General features: G+C 60.7%; 1 protein-coding gene across 3 annotated transcripts in view; it reads left to right on the forward strand.

The window, feature by feature from the left end:
• The first annotated feature begins 5,008 nt into the window (after window positions 1-5,008).
• The window catches only part of PACS2 (phosphofurin acidic cluster sorting protein 2), a 63,360-nt gene continuing 45,483 nt past the window's right edge, over window positions 5,009-22,885 (forward strand). The window contains exon 1 of one of the 3 annotated variants that reach the window (XM_032622950.1): window positions 5,009-5,190. In XM_032622950.1, coding sequence (XP_032478841.1) covers window positions 5,072-5,190 — 119 coding nt within the window. In that variant the 5' untranslated portion in view covers window positions 5,009-5,071. The remainder of the gene's footprint in view (window positions 5,191-22,885) is intronic. The other 2 variants (XM_032622949.1, XM_032622948.1) reach the window with 2 other exon arrangements.

Raw genomic sequence — 22,885 nt, forward strand, 5'->3', positions numbered from 1 at the left:
TCCCTATGAGCCCCCTGCACTGACCATTTTGGGCCCGTCTGTTTGTGGGGAGCACTTGATGAGTCCCCTCCCAGAGAAGACTCCTCACATGGCACTGCTGTCCACACAGGCAAATATTCCTTTACAACCCAGCTGTATGCTCCCAAAGGTGGAAAAGGGATCTCTTCCCCTGTGTCCAGCCCCAGATCAAGAGCTCTGTCCCTCTGGAAGAGAGAGAACAGATGTTGGGGCCAACTAGCTCTCTCTGCCACGAGGGGTACTTTGTTTTATTGTTTGCTGTTTCAGGGGTGGACCGTCCCTTTGCGTCTTACAACCTGTAACAGTCTTACTTCTGCTTAGTTACAGCACTCTTCCAGGTTCTTCTCTTGCATTTTCTCAGGATATAACCAAATTCTATTCACAATGACGGTATAACCTCTTCCTTCCTCCCACTAAAACATTAGCCCTTACTAACGTTTTAAGGACTAACTGACCATTTTAATGGGATGCCACTAACACTTTACCACACATATGATGTTGGTCTAAATGCCCGCAAATGGACATCTGGGTAAACAGATTGTACCATATCCACATCACAGAATACCAAAAGGCCGTTGAAAACCACACTCTAGAAAAACATTTAAGGATACAGCAAAATGCCCATAGTTTGCTGTTAGGTAAAAAAAATACAGTATTTGTACTTCCACCCAGATTTTTTAAAGAAGTATGGGTATGTGTAGAAAAAGGCTGCCGAGATGTGCCCCTGCGCAGACCTCTCCGGATGGTTGGCTTGCGGTTCCTTTCCCCGTACTCTATTCTGTGCCCCCAGCGCACTGGACGACGTGCCGTTGGCCCCTCTGTGAGCACCCCACTGTGCCTTTGCCCGCGGTCCTCAGTCTCTGTTCTCTGTTATTCAGTAACACTCAGCCGGCTGAGGGCAGGCCCGCCCTAAACTCTTGGGGATGCTCCAGCCCTCCGGAGCCTGAGCCCAGCAGACAGGATTCTAGGGAGCTCCCAGGCCGGCACTGCCCTCCCCCGCACTGGCACCTCACTGTCCTTCCATCCTCAGCCCCACGTCACCTCCCTGCCCACGCTCTCTCAGTCCCAACACCCGTTATCGGAAAGTACAATGTTTTTGTGTGTTGGTTGACCTGTTCATATTCTCTCCCCGGGAGAATGTACGTTCCATGGGGGTAAGAACCAGGTTCTGCTTTTTCTTTCCTGTGTCCCTAGGGTTGGAAACTAGCCTGATGATCATTTATGAAGTGAACAAATGTCTGAACCTTTCCACTCAGCTCTGTAAGGGTCACCTGGGACATTTTCACTGGGCAGCTCCTGATGGAATTTCCAGCTTCTTTCACAGTCAGTCAATGGTAGGGATCAGTGGGGCACCTGCTCCATGCCAGCCACTTAGAGGGCATCCCAGGGAGACAGATGCTGGATGCCATCCTGGCTTACGAAGCTCAGCCAGGGTGGACAGGTGAATAAGACAGGCAGGCATCCTAAGTGTCTGAATCTCTAACCCTATGTTGGATATCAACAGAAGGAGTGTTGGTGCTGCCCTCAAGCTGAGCCCACCCACCCCTGCGGCTCTGGTGCCAGATGCCCGCAATACTGTTGCAGCTTCCCGGAGCATCTCAGACACAGACTTCCGGCTCACAGCATTCCCAGCACACCTGCCCTGCCCTGGGAGGTCACAGCTGTTCTTTCCCTGTAAGAGGACTGCCTCCCGGGCCACTCCTTGTCGTCTGCTGTGGCTTCTGTGAAGAGTTCCCATCCCTACTTCAGTGATGGTGCCTCAGCCACACCACATCTTCCACCCACAGGAGTGGATGGGACATAGGTCGCATCCAGGGGTTTCTGCCAGGAGCGTGGGCAGGCCAGAGTCTTGCCCCGCCCCTGCGCCTCTCCCGCAGCACCGCCCTAGGAAGAGAAGATGCCGCCGAGCTGCGGGCTGGAGCAGGCTGGAACCACCCAGCTGAACGGGTGTCTGCGCCCTGCAGGAGGCCTTGGCCACTCACCTGACCGGCTGGAGCCGCTCCAAAGGCCACAGGGCGGAGGAGCACACCAGCCTCCTCCGACTTGGCGCGCCCCAGCCCGCTGCGCTCCAGGCGCGGGAAGACGCGCACCGAGGCTCCTGCCGGAGGGAGCCCCGCGGTGTCCGCGCCCGGAGGGGAGCTTCTTGCAGTCAGGGGCCGCCCTGCCTGGTGCTGCATTGCCTTCCACGCCTGGGGGGATTTAACTCAGGCTGAACAGACGAATGAGTTTCCAAACAGCCGGAGGTCCAGAGCGCCCCAGTAGACAAGCGAGAGCCCGGACTTGTAGGCGCAGGGCCCCCCAGTGACGATGGGTGGGATCGCAGGGAAGGAGCTGCCAGCCTCCACCTCGTCCCATCTACCGGGAGTCGGGGGGCCGAGGCCTTAATGCGTTTGAAAAACTTGGCAGGCAGGCGGCACACTATCAGGTCCTCAGCAAAGGATTTCAGGGCGCCCTACAGGGACCTCAGTGCTCTAGACAAACCCTCTCCTCCAGCTTCATCCCCAACCATGCCACACCAGTTGTCCAGAGAGGGTCCTCTTTAACCAAGTTCCTGTTCTAAAGAAACAGCCATCAGAAAGAACAGATGTCCTCCAAACATTTGCGGGGTGTGTGTGTGGGGAGTATGTGTCACACTGTACCATTTGAAGGGCATCCTCCCAGCTTTCAGGGCACTCATCCTGGGACACACAGTCCAGAGTCATTTTCAAACACAGAGGGTGGCAATGCATGGAAGAGGTTCTGGCCAAAAAGGTGACTCTGATCACAAAGTGATACCTGTCCACTCCATCTCACCACCATTAACATTGTGGTGTCCATATGGTCCTACCTTAAAAAAGGAACAAATAAAAACAGAGTCACAGGTACAGAGCACACAGCTTGTTTCCAGTCTCTGCCTCCCTGCCTCGCAGAAAGATTTAAGCATTTCCACCGTTGTGCTTATCGGGACAGCTCTGGACCAGAATGTGTGAGCCCACACCCGGGCCCCTCCCCTTAGGGGCTGCATACCCTTGGGTGCCTCAGTTTCCTCGTCTGTGACTTGGGGATGGAACAGGGCTGTCCAGTCCATGAAGGGTTCACAGTGGTCCCTGGGACCGAGGAGGGGCACAGCTCTACTGTACAGGCAGCTGGTGTCAAGCCCCCTTGTGTACGGCTTAGTCACCCCACATCTCCTCACTTGACCCCCAGGTATACTCCTCTCCTGGGTGAGATGCCAGCGCACACAGACACAAAGTGTCAGGTGGCCCATTCATCTGACGCCACTGCACCTCTCGCCATCCGGCACCACAGCAAGCCAAACGCTGAGGTCACTGGGCCCCTGTCCTCACAGGGGGCTGGTGCCCGTTCTCCGGACACCCCCCTCCCCCCATCTCAGAGGTATCAGACCCACAGGCACTCTGCCTGGCAGGAGCAGCGATGTAAGACAATACCCAGTCAGCTGGCTGAGGACAGACAGCCCCGCGTGGCTTTCAGCTGTACCACCCCAAAGGCGCAGGAACATGTGGGAAACACAGATTCTCTTGTTCTCTCCAAAATGCCACCCTGGCTTTAAGCAGCCACAGCTGTTTGCAGCTCCAGATAGGGAGTCAGAGCTGGAGGCTGAGCTCTTACAAAGGAAGGAGCCAGCATGGGGTCCTCTGCAGGAGAAAGAGCTAATGGGGCGCTGGATGGTAAACCCCAAGGGTGAGGGAAGAAAGTCCGTTTGCTCGGGCTGGGCTTCTTTCAGTAGACAACAAGACACAGACAGCAACTAGAGAGAAAAGCAACTGTGAATACTGTGGCTACAAAGAAACAGAAGAGATGCCAGAAAAGCTTTCCCTGAATCTCAGCAGCAGGATCTGGTGACTGATCAGAGCCACCGCCAAAAGGATGGGGGGAGGGGACCCCTCCTTGGGCCCCCAAAACTAGATGTTCTTTTCTAGGGCCTTTTCTGACCTTCCCTGCCCCATGGGCCCAATGGGTAGCTCTGGTCATTGCCTCCTACTTGCCTGGATCCCCAAGTTCACTGTGAGCCCCATGGCCAGGAGCCACGCCTGCCCCCAGACGTTTGTTCTCCACTGTCATGTGTAAAAACCGCAGAAAGGGCATTGCTGGATAATAAGGAGGCTCAGGCAGAAAGAGGACACGCCAGAGGGGATTTATGGTGGACCAATCTGCACACTGAGCCTGTGTGGAGTCCCAGTGCGCCCGCAGGGAGGAACTCCTTGAGGGGGGGCTGATGGGTCTGTGCCACCCGCTACCCTGGTCCTCCTGCTTCACGCCCCACCCGGGCGATCCTCCAAGGGAGTCGGCGCGGGGGGAGGGTACAAAGAGACGGTGGGGGGACAAAGAGAGTTCGCAGGGTGGGCAAGCCTCCGGGGGACACGAGAGGCGCGGGGGCCCGGTGGTCTAGAAGTCGGTGCGGAGGACCCGGGGGCCGGCATGGGACTGGAGGGCGCCGGGGGACACGCGGAGTGCGCGGGGGAGGAGGGGGGGGCGGGGAGATTCTGAGGAGGCGTAGGACTGGGGGGTCGGGGACGCGCAGAGGCCCGGGGGATACGGGGGACAACAAGTGCTCCCGGGGGGCTCGCGGGGCACAGGGCCACAGGCGGACCCTGAGGTCTCTCTGGCCCCTCCCTGCCTCTCCCGGGGGGCGGGGCGCGGCGCTCTGGGCGGGGCCTGTGCGCAGGCGCGGACGCGCGCTCCCGCGGGCCGCGGGCTGGGGCGCCTCCGGGGGCGCCGGCTCGAGGGGGGCGCGCGAATCTCACTTCCGGTGAGCCCTCCGCGGGCCGTGATTGGGCCCGAAGCGGCGAGCGCGCGCCCGCCCAGCCAATCAGCGGCGGCGGCGCTGTCGGGGGAGGGGGGGGCACGGTGGGGGCGCGCGCGGGCGGGGCGGGGCGGCCGCAGCCTGGTCGCCGCCCGCGGGCTTGTCCGACGCCCGCCCGGCTGTCCCCGCCGCCCTGCAGCCATGTGACCGCGCCGCCGCCCTCCGCGCGCCCGGCCCGCCCGCCCGCCCGCCGCGCGTCCGCGGCCCGGCCGCAGCCCAGGCCGCCGAGGGAGCGGCGGGGCCGGCGCCATGGCCGAGCGGGGCCGCCTGGGCCTGGCCGGCGCGCCCGCCGCGCTCAACACGCCGGTGCCCATGAACCTGTTCGCCACCTGGGAGGTGGACGGCTCCAGCCCCAGCTGCGTGCCCAGGTACGCCGCCGCCCGCCTGCCGCTTTGTTCCCGCGCGCACCTGCCGGCCACCCGGGACCGGCCACAGGGGACCTCGCGCCTGGGTCCCCACCCGAGGCCTGCACGCGGGACCGGCCACCCCGGACCTGCACCCGGGGCCCCCACCCGGGACAGTCCACCCGGAACCGTTCACTCTGGGATCCCCACTCGGGACCCACACCCCGGGCCGTCGCCTTTGCGCCCCACCTCGGGCACGCGCCTTCCGTGCGGACAACCCCTGATGCGTGGATGGTCCCTCAGGTCCTGGTCCCGTGCAGCGGAGGAAGTGGTCCCGGGTTTCTCAGGCTCCGCGGTCCCCCGAGGCTCTCCGAGGCGCACACCTGGTTGGCTCCCAACCGGCATCGTTGCACCTGCCTACCGATGCGGTGACGGTGGAGTTGACTCAGGGTGTCTTCTCTCTCCACCGGGTACCATAGATTTCCTTTTGCGTCCAGCCACACTGTCAAGCCTGAGTGGCCTGGGAGTCACTCAGGGCACGCAGTGTCCAGGGGACACACAGATCTGGGACCTAGGACCACAATTTTATTCCTTCATCCTTCGTCCTTTTGAGGGTCTGGCCGTACCCCCTCTGTCCTGCTGGCGGGGGGTATCTGCCCCTTGCCTGTTTGCACTATGCTGTGTAATTTAGGGACTTCCTTGTACATAAACACTGCTCCTTACATCATACTGTTAATTTTGCCGTCGCAAAAGATGCTGCCCTTTCCACTTGGGGGGAAGTGCCCTGTCCCCAGCGGTACAGCTGGACGAGGCTCACGCTCAGGACAGCGCCATGGCCATCCCGACTCGACTCAGGCCTGTCGCTTCCCTGCTCCTCCTGCCAGCTTGAAGCTCTGCGGGTTTCTTCCTGATTCAGTGGTCCCTGCTGAGGAAGCTCCCAGGCTGAGGGGGAAGAGAGACAAACTCACACCAGGGCCTGGTTCTGGAATGGACACCAGGCCACAAGGGCTGCAGGGGGGCGGCAGGGAAAAGCTCTCCCTGGGGAGATCCCCTGGCGGGACCAGAGGAAGTGGCCAGTGTGTACCGAGGGGGGTGTGCTCTGCCACAGCTCCTTCAACAGGTGTGCGAGCCAGGTGTTGGGGACGCAGAGGGTGCCGGGTGCCAGGGTTGCCCTCCCGAGCACAAGGCTGGTGGCTCAGGGCATTGGCTGTGCCGAGTGAAAAGGATGGGTGCTCCCAGACCTGTGTGGGGCCTTGGGAGGTTGTGGTGTCCGAGGGAGTCCCGCCTGCTTGCCTCTTGTTTGGGAAGTCTCAGGGGCACCTCCCCAGGCCTGGCCTCCCACCCCCTCCAACTTCCCGTCTTGGCATTTGGCCCAGTGTCGGGCGCCACAGCCAAAGGTCATCCTGGACCTTCCCCACCATGCTTCTCCTGTCTGTCACCCCCCCCCCCCCGCTGGCTGCCGCCCCATGGCGCTCCCTGAGGGCATGCTTGCCCCCCTTCCTGCACCTCTTCAGCAGCCTCCTGGGGTGCCCCGAAAGACCACCGAAGTTTTGACCAGAGGGAGGTGAGGGAGGTGGCAGGTGGGCAGGGGTTGCGTGGTCGAGGGGCCCAGTCGGCCCCCCGCGGAGCTGGTGTAGGAAGCCCACTCTGGTGGGTGTGTGGGGAGGGCGGGGGCGGGGCCGTGCAGCGCTAGGTGCTGGGGGTCCACGGCTCTGCCTGGGTGGGGGGCGGGGGGCGGGGCCTGGCGGGTTGCTCTGTAGGCGTGGGGCTGAGCAGCCGTCGGGGTGGGCAGGCGCAGAGCTCAGGGGTCAGACGCACAGAACAGCCCCTCCCCGCAGCACCCGGGCCCCCCGCTTTGACCCCCGAGCAGGCCTCCTTGGGTAGGCTGTTCTTCGTTCCGCTCGCTCGGAGACTTTATGTAGAAGGGATTCCACTCTCTGTCCGTTTGCACGTCTCCTCTCGCCCGGTCTCTAAGTTTCTGAGCGGCATCGAGCTGATGTCTGTGCCTGCGGCGTGGTGTTCCCTGTAAGACAGCAGCACGTGTCTCTGCTTTGTGGGGGGACCTGTGGCTGTCCACAGTTTTGGGCCAGTTATGAATGCACCCCGTGGGCGGGCATTCTCGCACTGGCCCTCTGCCGCAGGCAGTAGGGTTTGGGGGGCGTGTGCTGGGCGTCACCACCAGGAGCCTTCCCAGAGCTGTTATGCCAGCTCCGGCCTCCCCACCCCCCACCCCTCCCAACCGCCCCGCATCCCCACGGCTCTGCCTTCTTGCCAGCACTGCCTGACTTTCAATTGTTGCCAATCTGGTGGGTGTGAAATGGTATTGTGGTTTTAATTTGAATTTCTCTGATTACTGATGTAGGCCATTTGTACTTCCTCATCAGCGAAATTCCTGTTCATTTCTTTTGCCAATTTTTTCTCCTTTCTTTCCCCCCTACTTGAGTCTCAGCAGCTTTTTAGGGACTGGTAATCCTTTTTCGGCAATGTGTTGACACCACCCTCCTCTGATGGTGCACGCTTCTTGGCTGTCTTTTCGAGGTCTGTGATGCCTCCTGAGGTGCACCCGGCGTTGGCCTTGGTCTTGTCTTGTGGTCTTTCCTTCCTGGTGGTGGCGGGAGAGCTCTCTGCTCTTCCCAGCAGCTGGTGCCAGGCCCACGGGGCTGTGACAGAGGCAGGCTCGGTTCCGTGGGTTTTCTCGAGGGAGTGGACAGCACCCCTTCCCAGTGACCCCTGGCCCTGGCGTCTTCCTATCCCTGCCCCTCTGCTGGGATTCCCAAAGCAGCCTCCTCGCCCCCCCGCACGCAGCTTCAGCGGGGTCTGGGGCATTTTGGACCCTAGCACTTGCCCCTTAATTTTCCTTCCTGTTGAGGCTTATGAATTAATTTCACGGGGTCGGACATCTTTCCACAGGCGTACTGCGCGTTCACATTTCTCCACATCCTCCTGTTGGCGCCCTCTGCCGGCCACAGAGGGTGAGCTCACGCTCGCGGAAGGGCCTTCAGCTGAAGTGTGAGCTTTGGCAGCCGCGTGTCCGGGTCCGCCACAGCCCGCAGGACGGGGATGTCTCCGTCACCCGCGGATGAGTGTCGAGCGCTCGGGGCCAGGCTCCCCCACCGGCCGGGTGCCCCGGGCATCGCGCACGGCAGCCCCGCGGCTCCCTCTCCACGTTGGTGGCATCTGCACGTGGTTTGAACCTGCTCCTGCCGGTGGGTGTTGGGGTCATTTCCTTTGGAGCTGTTGTGTTCAGAGCCACTGTGGCCATTCAGGGTCAGGGCTTGGGCCGCGTTTGCTCTTCTCTTCAGGATGGCTGGTCGCAGGGGAGGCGGGGGTGTGTCAACTATGAAGACACTGCGGGCTTTCCGAAGTGGTGGCACCACCTTGCATGGCCGCCAGCCGTTCTGTGCACGTTCTGTGCACGTTCTGTGTTACCGTCTTTTCAATTCCAGCCATTCTGGTGGCTGCACGATAGTTTCTCCTTGGGGTCTCGCTCTGCACTTGTTGTGCGTGGGTGTTGGGTATAATCAAGAGCCTGACGTGGTCCTTCTCCTTTAACGACTGATGCAGTAAATTGCGTCAATGGATTTTCTAGCATTAAACTAACCTTTCACTCTTGGAAAAATACCAGCGTGGTCATGCCGTGTTCCCCTTCCTGTACGTGGGTAGACTGAGATTAAGATTTTGCTTAGGACTTCTGCATCTCTGTCTAGGGTCTGTAATCTCCTGCTCATCTACTGCCCTTATCAGATTTTGGTGCCAAGATATCCTGTAGAAAGAGCGGTTGCATGGTATTGTTTGTGTGAAACAGGATTGTTTGTTCCTTGAATGTGTGGGAGAAATCACCAGTACAACACCTGAGCTTGAAGTTGCTTTGGGGCAAGTGTAACTCCTGGCTCCATTTCTTTAATGATTGTAGGACACACACACCCCCACTTTAAGTTAGTTTCGGAAATATAGTTTTCTGGGAATTTGTCCATTTCGTCCAGATTTTCAAGTTTTTGGCGAAAAGTTGTTCGTAATATTCTTTTTTTTTTTTTTTTTTTTTTATGTCTGCAGGACCTTTAGAGCTGTCCCTTTTTAATTCCTGGTGTTGACTGTTTCTGCACGTGGACATCCACACCCTGATCTATCTCACCAAGGGTTCATCATTTTTTAAAAAAATGAATATTTGTATCTTTATTTCTTTCCGCTCATGCTCTTTATTTTTATTTTTATGTTCCTGTTCTGATTTATTTATTGGCTGCGTTGGGTGTTCGTTGCTATGCACGGGCCTTCTCTAGTTGCGGCGAGCAGGGGCTACTCTTCGTTGTGGTGCGTGGGCTTCTCATTGCGGTAGCTTCTCTTGTTGTGGAGCACGGGCTCTAGGCACGTGGGCTTCAGTAGTTGTGGCACGTGAGCTCAGCAGTTGTGGCTCTCGGGCTCTAGAGCACAGGCTCAGTAGCTGTGGCACACGGGCTTAGTTGCTCCGTGGCATGTAGGATCTTCCCGGACCAGGGCTTGAACCCGTGTCCCCTGCATTGGCAGGCGGATTCTTAACCACTGCACCACCAGGGAAGCCCTTTTTAAATTAATTAATTAATTAATTTTTTTGGATGCTCTAATTTCTTTAAATAGCTCATTATTTTTTCTCCTTTCCTTTCACGTAAGATTTTATAAATACAAAATAAGTAATGCTTTGGCTGCGTTTCACAAGCTTTTATATATAAAATCTTTCAGTTTAAAAATCTTTTTAAAAATTTCCATTAAAAAAAAAAATTTCCATTATTCTCTCTTTGGCATGATGGGATATTTCAAAGTTTCTTAATATCCAAACGTATGGTTTTTTCCTTAGTTGCTTTTCCATTGCCGAATTCATTTCTTCTCTTTTTTTCTATTGTTCATTTCTAACTTAGTTATGTTGTCACAGAGGGTGGTCAGTATGACACCAGGTCCTTACGATGCTTTGGAACTTACTCTGTGGCCCTGTTTGAAGTCAGTGTTCATACACGTTCTGTCTGTCCTGAAAAGGGCCATGTGTTTGGCACTTGGCAGTGTCATGTTTGATACCTGTCCCTTTAGGTCATGCTTGGCTTTGTCTGTTTCTCCTGGAGTTCTGTCATTAGGTACATCCTGTTTAGAATCGCAATCCCTCCCGGTGTTTGAACTGGTCAGCGTGTCTCACTCCTGACCTGACAGTGCTTTTCGTCAGAGCAAAGATTTGGTAACAGTGTAGCTCTCTGAGCTTTCTTCTGGGTATATTTGCCTGTCATATCTTTGCCCACCTTGTTTCTTTAAACTTTCCTGTATCTTTACAGGTTACACATATCTTTGGTTGTTTGGCACGGTCTAGATTTCGTTTTCATTCGATCTGACAGTCTTTATTTTCTAACTGTAGGACATTCAGTCTGTCGTCCTTTATCTAAATTACTGATATTTGGGCTCACGTCTACCATTTTATTTTGTGCTTATTATTGTCCTACATTTTTTACATTTCTTTCTCTTTTCTGTCATACCTTATTTTGCGTTTTTTTTTCTTATTCTATTTCCCTTTCTATTAGTTTGAAACTTGTCACTACTACTTCTTCACTGGTTACCATATAAATTGTAAATTGCGTACTTGTTGTTACAATTTAAAGTTAGTTGTAAATTCTCTTCCTGAACAACACTGGGACCTTAGAGCACATTATTCTGACCCAACACTTTCACGTATACGTGCTTTTGTTTAGAGTATTTTAGCTGTCTTCTTTTTTAGCCCATATGAGGTTATTATTACTTTATATTGTTTTTTTTCTTTATATTGTTAATACTTGATTAATCTCAAAACTCTCACCACTTTCTTTTTTTTTTTTTTTTTTTTTTTTTTTTTGCGGTACCCGAGCCTCTCACTGTTGTGGCCTCTCACTGTTGTGGCCTCTCCCGTTGCGGAGCACAGGCTCCGGACGCACAGGCTCAGCAGCCATGGCTCATCGGCCCAGCCGCTCCGTGGCATGTGGGATCTTCCCGGACCGGGGCACGAACCCGTGTCCCCTGCATCGGCAGGCGGACTCTCAACCACTGCGCCACCAGGGAAGCCCTCACCGCCTTCTTTTCTTTATTCTTTTCGTATCTCTGGACTCGGAATCATTTTTCTCCTTGTGTCGGAAAATGCGTCTTCAGGGTGTTTTCAGTGAGGATCTGCGGATAACTAGCTGTTCTTTCAGTGTATCTGAAGATGTTCACCCTCGTCCTGGAGCGCGTCCCCCCGGTTGTGGGGTCCCGGGCAGCATCTCCCCCGACTTGGCTCTCAGTTCTGCTGTTGAGAGGTCAGTGCCTGTCAGCCGTGATTGGTTGGAAGGTCTGTCCTTTCTCCCTAGTGGCTCTGCAGTCACCTCTTTGCTGTGCCTGAGTTGGGGTCACTGGCCTCTTGACTCTGTGGGGTGGTGATTTTCATCAGGCACTTTCTCTGCAGTAGTCGTCTGCCCCCGTCTGTCTGCTCGCCCCGGCACATGCCGGCCCTTTGGCAGCCCTTCCCTCTGATGTCGCTGAGACCGGCCACCGGGCAGTCTGTGCTCGTCCCCGTTTCAGTGGCCAGTTCTCAGCCCTCTTTTCTGCAGAGACGCGTCCGCGTCCCCCTGCACCCCGGCCTGCAGGAGGGTGTGCGGGGCGGGTGGGATCGGCCGTCCCCCACCGTGGGCAGAGTGGGCACGGAGTGGCACTTGGCGCGGGCCTGTGGTTGAACGGGATGCCGTGTTCAGGACCCTGGGCTTCGTTTGGAGGTCTGGGGAGTCACCAGTCTGTTGGGGGGCGTGAGTTTAGTTGGAGGCTGAGCTCTGGTTGGACGTGTGGGTGGGGGAGGCGGGGCGGGGAGGGCAGCACGCAGGGTTGAGAGTGGGCTCGGGGCTCGGCAGCTTCTGAGCGATGAGAGCCGCGTTGAGGGAGAGACTGAGGCACCTGACCCCAGCTACCCAGGCCTGCGGGCTGGGCATCTCTGGGGGAGGCCTGGCCCCTTGCTGGAGTCAGCACAGCTCCATTCAGCGCCCCCTGACCGCCCTGTGCCGGGCAGTGCCCAGCTCCGGTGCACACCTGGGCGGTGGCCTGCTCCTCCGGCAGGTGTCGAGGTGGGCAGTAGCCCTCCGTGGGCGCAGTGCTGTAAACGTATCGTCTTCCCGAGTTGGCTTTCGTGCGGAAGGAATTGGCCACGTGGGGCAGCTGTCATCTCATGGGATGCTTAGTGACCCATCAACCAGGTGGGGCCCCTCAGTCGCCCCGCTGCCTGTCCCTCTCTTCCCGGGATCTGGGCTCCAAAACAAGCTCCCCTCTCCCTCTCCCCAGCATGCCCAGCATCCCACCCCAGGAGGGTCGGATGACGAAGGGCGTCTGGGAGCAGGTGGGTGGGGCTGGGGGACTGTTCCAGAGAGTTGCTCTGCAGTCAGGAGCAACGACGGGCACGTGGAGGCATCATGGTTGGATCTTCAGGTCCTTCCGGAGCCCGAGCATCACTTGGTGTGGCCAGAGTGACCCATCACAGAGATAGGGGTGCTCAGGGGCAGGCACGCAGGGAGTGGCAGGACGGGGCGGCCCTGACGCTGGGCGGCCTGGTGCTGCTGTCCCACCCAGGCCCCACTGGTCCCGTGTGTCCTCCTGCCAGTACGACCGAGTCTCATCAGACACTCCAGACCGGGCCCCTCAGCTTCCGGTCTCGGTGGGAACTGGCTCGCAGTTGTTGTTCCCGCTGGTGCTGGGTATTTTGGGCTGCAGGATGCGCTGGGCGGTGAGCGTGGGAGCTGCTGGCTCCCCCCTGCTGCCTGCGCCTGGCCGCTCTTGTGGTTGTTAGACAGTGGCCCTGAAAGAAGCCCTAAAAATAGCAGGTGAGTGTATGTGGAAGCTGAGTTCCCTCCGGCCCTGGAGGTGTGTTGCCACGGATGTGTCCTCAGCCAAGGAGGACTTTGCAGAGGGCTGTGATGCATGTGAGGACACACCTGTCCTGAAGAATGGAATTTCTAGTAAAGCACTTTCTACTCCTGAGTGTCTCCAGCCCGCGTGGCCCCCGCCCGCCCCTGGAGAAGGCAGCGCTCTGTGTTCTGTGCTTTACGGGGTGAGACGTGCGTGTTCTCCAGGAGCCCCTTCTCAGCAGCAGCGGACACGCAGCGCCCAGCTCTGCTGGCCTGGTAGCTCTTCCCATTGGAGGTCAAGGCCGAGCTCTGGGGTCTTCTGCATGGATGGGCCAGAACGGGCCCTGGGGGCGCATCTGCAGCCACGAGGTGGTGGGAGGTGCTGCGGACCGAGCGCGTCTGTCCTTCTTCCTGCCAGACGCGAGGCAGCCAGCCGGGCCTCGCCGCCCCCACCGGCCTTTCCTCATCTCCCCAGCCAGACCACGACGCCTCCCTGGTCCGGGGCAGCATCCAGCTACCGTTCTGAGAAGGGACGCTCCTGGTGGCCTGGCCACAGGGCACCTTTGTCCCGATGGCAGGAGAGGATGGGGAGGGATGGCAGAGGGACGGGGACGAGCAGTGTCTGCACGGGGGGCTCAGGTCCACCAGCAGTGAGGACCACCGCCCCACAGTGGTCAGGACAGAGTGGAGCGGCTGGGAGGCGTCACAAGGAGCCTGACCCGGCCTCTTCTCCTTGGGCAGACACACCGGGTCTTGCCCTTGGCAGGAAGGGAAGCACCTCTCCTGTCTCCCGTCCTGGCCATCAGCTGGCTCCGTTTCCACTGTCCGTGGGGCGATTCCCTCCACCCCCTGCCAGGACGTGCAGCCCTACACACACCGTGAGTCCCGAGGAGAGCAGTGTGGGCTTGGGCATCTCTGCCCCCTTGAAGGTGGAACCCTGTTGGCGGGGAGTTGGCCCTCGGAGGCACTGCCCTCTGGTCAGATGTGGCTGTGGCCGTCGGCGGCCTGGGTTCCGACCGCCTCTGCCCCGCGTCACCTGCACGGGCTGCGTGCTCCTCCAGTTGGCGCTGGGCTCCCTCGTCTTTGCCCACTTTACTCTGTAGGGCCTGCGTCCCCATTGGGACAGTGGTAATGCTGCTCCGGGGAGACCCTTAGTGAGGAGCCTTGGACCCTTGACAGCTGGGACACCGGCATCTTTCCCTTAACCGGAGCCTCGTTTTCAAGTCCTGCAGCCGACCTCGCGGCAGCGATGGTGTGTCATCTTTTATCGGATCACGGCCAGTCAGGATCTTCCTACTTTTAGATGCAGACAGGATGGGATGAGGCTTTCTGGCACGGTTTGCACGTGGGGCTTCAGGTGCCGCCGTGTGAGGGCTGGCTCTGTGGAGGTGTCCTCAGGCCTCGGAGGACATTGTCACCACCCTAGGGCCCCCGGCAACCAGCACCCACATCCCTGCTTCTGAACCCAGGTGGGGGCTCCCCCTGCTCGGGGGTGTCGTGACTCACACAAGGCTAGTCCCTGTTGTCTGGGAGCAGACACGGTGCATCTCCAAGGCGCCCGAAAGTGCCTCAGACAGGTGTCGTGCTGGGGCGAGTGTCCTGGTGGGTGCTGCCCTGGGCGCCCCCTCGGTTCCTTCTCTGAGCTCCGCCAAGGGGCCGGTTGGGTACAGCCACCCGGAGGTGCCCCGTGGCAGGTCACGGGAGGGAGTGGAGGGCGCGTGGCCATTCCACGCTCTGTGGTGGCCCAGGGCCCTCCCGCCCTACCCGTCCAGGTTGGATGCGCCAGGCAGTGAGGGCAGGGTGAGCTTTGGGTTCTGGGCTCCTGTGACCAAGCCCACGGCCAGGACACTGCTGCCGGCTCCTGGTCAGGGTCCCTATGGGGTACCCCCCGTCTGTGCCCCCGCTGTGCTTGCCCCCACCCCAACAGGAGCACGCTGTCTCTTGCTTATTCCCACTCTGGCTCCGGACTTTCTGCTGTAACTGGTTGCAGCGTGACTTAAGAGTTGTCACGCTTTGACAGGTTAATGGAGAGTGACAGTCACCACACCCCGAACTGCGTGCCCCTGGCCGGCCCGGCTGTGCCAGGAGATGAGCTGCGTGTGGAGCATGTTTCCAAACGCTGTGATTTTCGATGCAGTGCTGGGTGCCCACCCCCGGGAGAGGAGTGAGAATGGGGCGAGACTGAGCTGCCAGCTGGGGGGGGCATGGGGCCCCACTCAGAATGAGGACTTCCCAGAGGAGGGGGCATGGGACAGGCCGAGAGTCCGGCGGCAACGGCCTGAGGCCGCAGGAGAGGCACATGTCTGGGTCTATCAGGGCCGACCAAGGACCGCCCCTGGGGCCAGGCGGGTGGTGGGCTGTACACAGATGCCGAGTGGCACAGGGACCCGGCTCCCCCACCAGCCACTCGCCCCTCGGGCCCTCAGCTGGTCATGCTGTGAGCACGGCCCTGTGCTTGCCCTGCAGGCCGTTGTCCTGGGTTTGTGCCAAAGCGGCCGAGGCAGAGCTGATGGCGGTGCCCCGCTGCAGGTCCCCGCGGGGGACACGGAACCTTGACCGTCAGGGTTTGGGCGGCGGGGGGGGGCTCTAATGCCTCCCCCCACCCCCCCCCAGTCGCAGCTCGCCAACACCCGCCTGTGGGCTTGCTTCTGGCAGGTCATCGAAGGCTTCAGACGTTTGTTTATTAGTAACGGGGTCGGAGGTAGGACCACTGCACCTGAGCCCCTGGGGCCGTGCTGGGGTCACCCACAGTCTCGGTGTCATGCCAGCTTTGTGGCGATGGTGAAGGTCGTTCTAGGGGAGAAGCGCAGCACAGACGGGGACCCCCCCACCTCCCCTGTGCAGCCAGGCCTCTCCCGACCCACGGAGAGAACTCCACACCTCTGTCCCCTTTCACATCTGCCTCCTGGAGAAAAGGGGACAACGCCTGGTAGAAAAGCCGCCCTCCCCCAGAGCCTTGGGCCTGGCTCAGCGGACAGGCCGACATTCCATCCCCACCGCCACCGCAGAGGCCTCGTGGAGGGGGCAGCTGCTACACCAGCTGCTCGGGGACGGCCGCTGGAAAGCTGGGGCATCCCATCCCGCACGTGCTCTGTACCCAAGATAGGCGCCTAGCGCTGCTGTCCTTCTCCAGAGAAGGTTTCTGGGGCAGTGTGCATGGGCCGTGGGACAAGAGAGGGCGGCTGCGTAGGCCCCAGCCCAGCGCCTTCCTGCTGAAAACCAGCTCCTTTAAAGGAGGGCACAGTGGGCAACAGTATAAGTGGGATTTCCAGTTAAGCTGTTTGTGTTAGGAATAAAAAGACATGTCTGGTCAGACCGTTTAGAAGAGAGTTCCTTGGGGATCCCCTCCTACTCGGGGGTCTTTCCAATTCCCTTTAAGAGTAGAGTGAAGATGAGAACCTTTCTCAGTGAGACATGCAGCCTGGCAGCCCCATTTTTGCATGTTACTGACCTAAAGAGAAAGGGTGTCAGGTTCACCCGGACCCAGAGCCTTGCGGGAGGGAAATTGGGAAACTCATAGCAGTAGAGCATTACAGATGTCCAGGGCTCTAGTTTAATTTCCTCCCCCTGCTGTGGAGTTAACTCAGGTGAAGCTAGGATGTTACACAGCTGTTTCCTCCCGAGCTAGCTCAGCCGGCTGTGGGCCGCCCCCAGGAGGCCTCTCGAGGCTGACCCGCGCCCCCTTCCCCAGGCGGGCGGCCGTGGCGCTGCTGTGCGCTGGTTTGTGAAGGAGAAGGCCGTGGAGCCAGGTGATGGGCAGAGGCCTCCAGGGAGGTGCGCCTGTGGTTTGTAGGGGCCCTGGGCACGGCTGGCGGGCTGCAGCCCCTCCCCGCATGGCCCCGACCAGACCCTCTCCTCGCCTCTCACGCCCGCGTGCCTGACTTGGCATTTCCACCGACGTTCGAGATTTGCTTCCTGGCACCTGGATGTCCTGGGGATCGGACCTGGTTGAGGAGGGGACCCCGGGCCTCCAGGAGCTCTGGGGGAGTCTAGGGTGCTCGGACCCCCAGGCTCAGCCTCTGTGGTGCAGTGCATCAGGGGCCTGGGGGCCTGAGCATCCCCTGGAGGCACCAGTGTGGGGCGGGGCAAGTGGCAGGAACCTTCTGGTCTCCTCAGAGCCTGTAACCACTCAGCGGGCTTCTCGCGATGGCTGGGCGTGGTCCAGGCGGCCCTCCCTCTGTGTGGGCACAGCAGGGAGCCCTGCAGCGTCCCCTGGGGACTGGTGGGGCCCAGTACGCCCTCACTGAGAGCAAGCCTGTGGGTCCACGGTGGCTGCATTACCTCAGAGCAGGTGCACCTGGTGCCTGTCTCAGGGAGGAGACCTTGTTCTCCACCGAGCGGGGCTGGAACCTCTGCTGTTGGAAGAGGGAACTCAGGGTGAACCCCTGCATCCGTACCCACACCCGGTGGGGGGAGGCTCCAGCTGGCACCAGCCCCGCCCCCTTGTGTCTTGGGGTCTCGGGGCGTCTCTGTGGAGGACAGGCCATGAGGCAGGACCCACCTGAGCAGACGCAGCGGTGGCTTCCCGCCAGGGGTGACCGCTGTGCCCGTGGTGGGGAGTGGCCGAGCCTGGGGGGCTGGTGTGTCTGATTGCTGGCCCGACCTCAGTGTGACCCTGCCCCTTGCTTGGTGACCGCCCTGGTGTGGCCAGTGCCTGCCCGGACGGAGGGCAGTGGTGTGGCTGAGAAGAGGGACCTGGGGCTCCGGGGCAGCAGACAGCCAGGGCCCAAGACCCAGCGTTTCCAGGAGGGCCAGCTGCTGGGATTGGGGTGTGCGGTGAGCACGGACCCTGTCTGGAGCCTGCTTTGGAGAGGAGGGAGCAGCAGTAGCTGGGGGCCTCGGTGGGGGGGTACTGGGAGGAATGGCCGTGTGCTGGCTGCTGTGAGAAGCAGCTCTCCTCAGGTCACCCCTGTCTCTCAGCAGAGCGAGCAGTGGAGCGAGGTGGGGCGGAGGGGCATGTGAGGTGTTGGTCCAGGGAGGAGGGGGGCCCGGGAAGGTTGGGGGCCGGACGTCCGTGTCGCGGACCTGGGTGGCCAGGTGGTGCCAGGGGTTGTCCGGGGCTGTGTCCAGCATCTCAGGTGGAGAATATTGGTGAACTGGGTGCCCCAGGAGGGACCAGAGGGAGGGAGATGGGGTGCTAGGCTGGGGGCTGGCCTGGGGTGACCCACAGTGGGTCCAGCGCTAGAGGACGTGGGCCGGAAGATGGGCGGCGGTCCGACAGGAGGTCCGGGCGTGGGGCCTCCTGGAGACAGGATGAGGCCCCGGTGGGGTGGGGTTGCCTGCAGGCTGTGTCCGTGGGAGGAAGAGGGACGTGGGGTTCCTGGGATTCCGCTGGCCAGGGCATCCGTTCCAGCTGAGGTGCGTCCTGCGCTGGCCTCTGTGACTTGCCCGGCCAGCCCCCCAGCTGGGACCCGCAGCATTCCTCCCTTCTCCGGTGATGGGGGGCAGGGCCGCGTGGCTCAGCTTCCTGGTGACTAGCCCTTTTATCACCTCTGTCACCTTCACCCGGATCCCGCTTTATGCCCCGTCGGGTGCCGCTTGCCCTTCCAGTCCGTGACGTCAGACTGGTGCTCGTTTCTGTTATCATTCTTTCTTTGTTTTGCTCTTCCTCTGCTATTTTTGGTCACTTATTCCTTGGAAATTGGTGAAGATTGATTGAGTTTTCTTTATTACCCCCTCCAGGAAATCTGTTTTCAAGTTCCTTTATCGTGTGCTTGAAAAGTGAGAATTCCCAGCATTGACGGGAAACCAGCATCCCTCCCTCCCTCGCAAGCAAGTGAGGGCCTTACCGAGTGGGCTGTGCACCCCTCTCCCGGCCCCCCTCGGTACCAGACCCCTGCTCACAAGGGGGCCAGCCTCCACACGCCTTCCGCTCCGCCCAGGCGCCCACTCGGTCCTCACACCCCGGGGACGGAGGGGCCGCTGGGGCTGTGTCCCCTGGCCTCTAGTGGTTTTGACGAGTGCGGTAAGCCTGCCAGTGGTTCCCCTGTGGGCGGCGTGTGTTCTCTGGTTGCTAGGAAGTGTTTTTCTTTGGATTTGGCACGTCTGGGTGTGTTTATTATCACATTTTTACTTCATCCTCCTTGGGACTCAGTGTCTGCCCAGCTGGTTTTGGAGGAATTCTCGTCTGGGGTCTGGTCGGATGTCCTGCTTCCCCTCCTCTGTCTCCAGTCGCCCTTCCTGGCGGGAGCCACGCCCAGAGCAGTGCCTGCTCTGACCATGAGGGGCTGCCCTCAGCTCCGTGGTTGGGCCACGTGGGCAGCCCCCCGGGGCACACAGGAGCCCCTGAACAGAAGCCCTGGCTGTGCCGACCCTTGCCTGGCCGCAGCGGCCGTGGTGAAGTCCGGTGGGCACTGCACCCGGCCCTCAGATGGGGGGATTGCTCGGCCCCCAGGGCCTCCCGGGCTTCCCAGGGGAGGCGTCTCTGCAGGGAGCCACGTGGCACAAACTGGAGGAGGTGCAGGTGGAGGTCTTGGTCCAGCGTCCAGGGTTCCTCCTGGGGGCTCCAGCCCCTGGGCGCAGGTGCTAAGGGCTCAGTCTCCTGCTGAACAGCAGCCCCTGTGACCCCCTGCCAAGGAGCGGGTCTTGATTCCTAAGTGAGAAGTTCAGCCCTAGATGCGCCCTGTCTGGGGCAGAGCAGAAATCCTCCGAGAAGGCTCAAGCCCCATCCCTACTGTCAGCTCAGGTGGGTAGCAAAGTGCCACAGGCCTGCAGCTTAAACAGCATTTAGTTCTCACAGTTCTGAGGGCTGGAAGTCAAAAGTCTCGGTGCCAGCAGGTCCGGTGTCTGGTGGGGGCTGCATCCTGGTTCATAGATGGTGTCTCCCTGTGTCCTCACTGGGGGAAGGGGTGAGGGAGCTCCCTGGGGTCCCTTTTACAAGGGCACTAACCCCATTCACGAGGGCTCCACCCTCCTGACCTCATCACCTCCCAGAAGTCCCTCCTCCTGATAGCATCACAGTGGGGCTTAGGGCTTCAACATATGGATTTGGGGGAAACAATAGCCTGTAGCCCCCGCTGTGCCCCCAGTGTTTTCAGGGGCACCTGGGGCAGGGCACGCTCTGCTCCCCTCACAGACGCTTCCAGGGTGCATGTGGCTGCTGCCCTCTGTGCCCTCCCCAGACCCGGTGCCTGTGGGCAGTGGGCCTGCAGTGGAGCGTGCCCACAGCCTGGGACCTGGAGCTTGTCGGGTCCTTGTAGGCCACCTGCTGTAAGACACCAGAGGTGCGTGTCCCACCTCGCCCGCCCTGGCTGCTTTGGCTCTCTCGACACCCCGAACTCCCCCAGACGGCCACACTCCGCACCCAGCAGGGCGTGCTCTTTCCCTTCCGCGAGCCTGCCCACTGCGGGGCCACCAGAGGCTGCCCCGTCACGGTGTCCCACGGCGGCCCTGCTTGTCAGCGCGTGCGGCCCAGGTGCTCTCCCGTCACCGTGGGCCCCGCTCCGCCAGCCCTCGTGGGCGCCTGTCCCTGGACTGTGTTGCCTGGAGGGAGCCTGGGGACTCGGGGTCCCCAGAGAGAAGGCTCTGACTCCTTGCTGGTGTGGCCTGGGGATGCGCCTGGACAGGCCGGGCTGGGGCGAGGCCAGGGTGGTCTCTCTGAGCCCTTGGGAAAGCTGAATGTTAAAGGAGCCGGGGAACGGGCCACCTCCTTCCAGGGCCACCCCCGAGTGTACCCTCCCCCCCTCCACCCCATGGGAAGTTGGGAGTGGGGCAGGAGATGGGTAGATTTTGGCAAAGAAGCAGGAGGAAGGCCATCGCCTTCACTCTGTCCAGGCAGACCGCAGGGCTTACGGCCAGCTGGGCCCTTGCTGTCCCGGCTGTGAGTCACCTGGACCACAGCTTCCCGCCTGCAGCAAGGCTGAGCGGGGCCACTGCTCGGTCCCTGAAGTCCCCTGTGGTGCGGTCCGGCCGCAGGCTGTGCAGGAGGGCATGCGGCCCAACCAAGGTGCTTATGGCCTGCACCGTCCTCTGCACCCGGCTTCCCTGTGCTGGCCTTGCCGAGGAAGGGCCCCACCCGCAGGAAAGTGCTGGGCAGGGGCTCTTTCCCGCCTGGGGACCCCGTCTCCCTCGCGACCAGGACAGTGCGGGGCTCCCCTCCAGTGGCTAGTGAGGTGTACCCCCGTGCCCAGGGCCTCTGGTCACTCAGGCGGGGGACAGAGGCCCAGAAGGCCCAAGGAAGGAGGTTCTGATGGCCAGGCCCGGGTCCTGGGATGGCTGACGGCTCTCACGTGTAACAGCCTTGTGGCCGGCTGGCTGGAGCTCTCTGGGTCCTGGGCCCTGTGTTGAGGTTATGCGTGTGTCCCAGTGTTGTCTGCCCAGCCCCCTCGGGGCGGCCCTCCCTGCTGTGGACACAGGGTGCTCTCTGCAGGCGCCTGGGCCCATGTGGCCTCTACCGGGTACCCGTGCTCAGCCCGGCCCACCCGCCGGCCGGCTCGCCCAGCGTGTGGCCGTGCTGGCCTCTGACGCAACACCCACCACCACCTTGGAGGGACTGGCTCTTCTGCCCCCTCCTGCCTGTGCCCTGGCCCCCATCGCAGGTTAGCCTCTGCTGGGGCAGGAAGGTGGGCTCGCAGTGACCCCTTCCAGGGGTCCCGGCCTTGGTGTTGGGACTGTCCCTTGCTTCCTGCAGGGCCATCCCAGCCCCACACCGCTGGCAGGGAAGCTGAGAAGGCACCTCTGACCTTCTCTCCTGATTAGCAGGAAGCAGCCATGTCCAGATAAGGCTCAACCAGCAGAGAAAGCTGAGCTGGGCCAGCGAGAGCTGGCAGCCGCCTCAGGCTCCCGGAGGAAGGTGACCAGCGCTCGGGATGCGGGTGGAACTGGAGCCCTTGGCCCCCAGCAGGCTCTGCCCCTGAGAACCCTCCAGGCCTCCAGGTGCCCCAGTCTCACCCTGCGGCCCTGCCGTGACCAAGCTGCGTGGGCCTGGAGCCTGAGCCCCCAGGGTGCCGTGTGTGGGCCGGCCCGTCCCAGGGGGGCAGGCCGGGCGTGGGGGCCGCGTGGCCACCTGCCGCCGCAGGGCCCCCGCTCCCACCGGGGCAGATGCAGGACCGTGCAGACAGGGTCAGCTCCTGGAGACAGAAGGCCCCTTAGTTCTCCCTCCCACAGAACACCCAGCGCATGTGGGGCCACAGAGCCAGGCCCGCACGTGGCCCCGGTTTAACCGCTGACGTCCTGGGTGCCGGGAGAAAAACAGGGGAGTCAGCGTCCTCCTCGGAGGGCCAGCCCGGCCCCGGCAAACCCGGAGGGCGCTCTCCTTGCGCGTCGCGGGCTGCATGCTGTGCTGCGGTCTGGGCCCAGCCAGCCCCTCGTGGCCCGTGTGGTCGCCCTGCGCCCAAGCTGAGTGCTGCTGGCGGGACTGTGGTGGGGCGGCCGCTCTGGGCAGCGGTCTGCAGCCCCTCTAAAGGCCCGGCCACGTCGCCACGTGGCCAGCACATCACTCTTTCAGAAGAAGAGGAACAGGGGCTGCAGCCACGCTTGCACACGCATTCAGGGCGGCTGCCCGTAGGGCCCAGTGCTGTCCCGACACCTACCGGGTGGGTGAACCCAGGACGTGGCGCCCCTCAGAGGAGCCACACGTGTGAGCCCCTTGTACGGAACGTCAGACCGGGCAGGGCCGCCAGGAGAGAGCTGCCGGGGTGGGGCCTCTGTGGGCTGACGTAGCGGTCCTGGAGTTAGAGGCGACAGTTGCTCAGCATGGACAGTGTGCTGACTGCCACTGGTGGCGTGTATGCTTGAACATGGTTAAAATGGTCGATTTTACGTTGTACACGTTTTACTACAGTAGGGAGAGGTTTTAGGAGGAGGGCCAGGGACGGTTCTAGATCCGAGGAGACCAGTCAGGCAGGCCGCCGACAGCAGGGAGGACAGGGCGC

The sequence above is a fragment of the Phocoena sinus genome, chromosome 2, assembly GCF_008692025.1.
Source record: "Phocoena sinus isolate mPhoSin1 chromosome 2, mPhoSin1.pri, whole genome shotgun sequence".
Lineage (NCBI taxonomy): Eukaryota > Metazoa > Chordata > Mammalia > Artiodactyla > Phocoenidae > Phocoena > Phocoena sinus.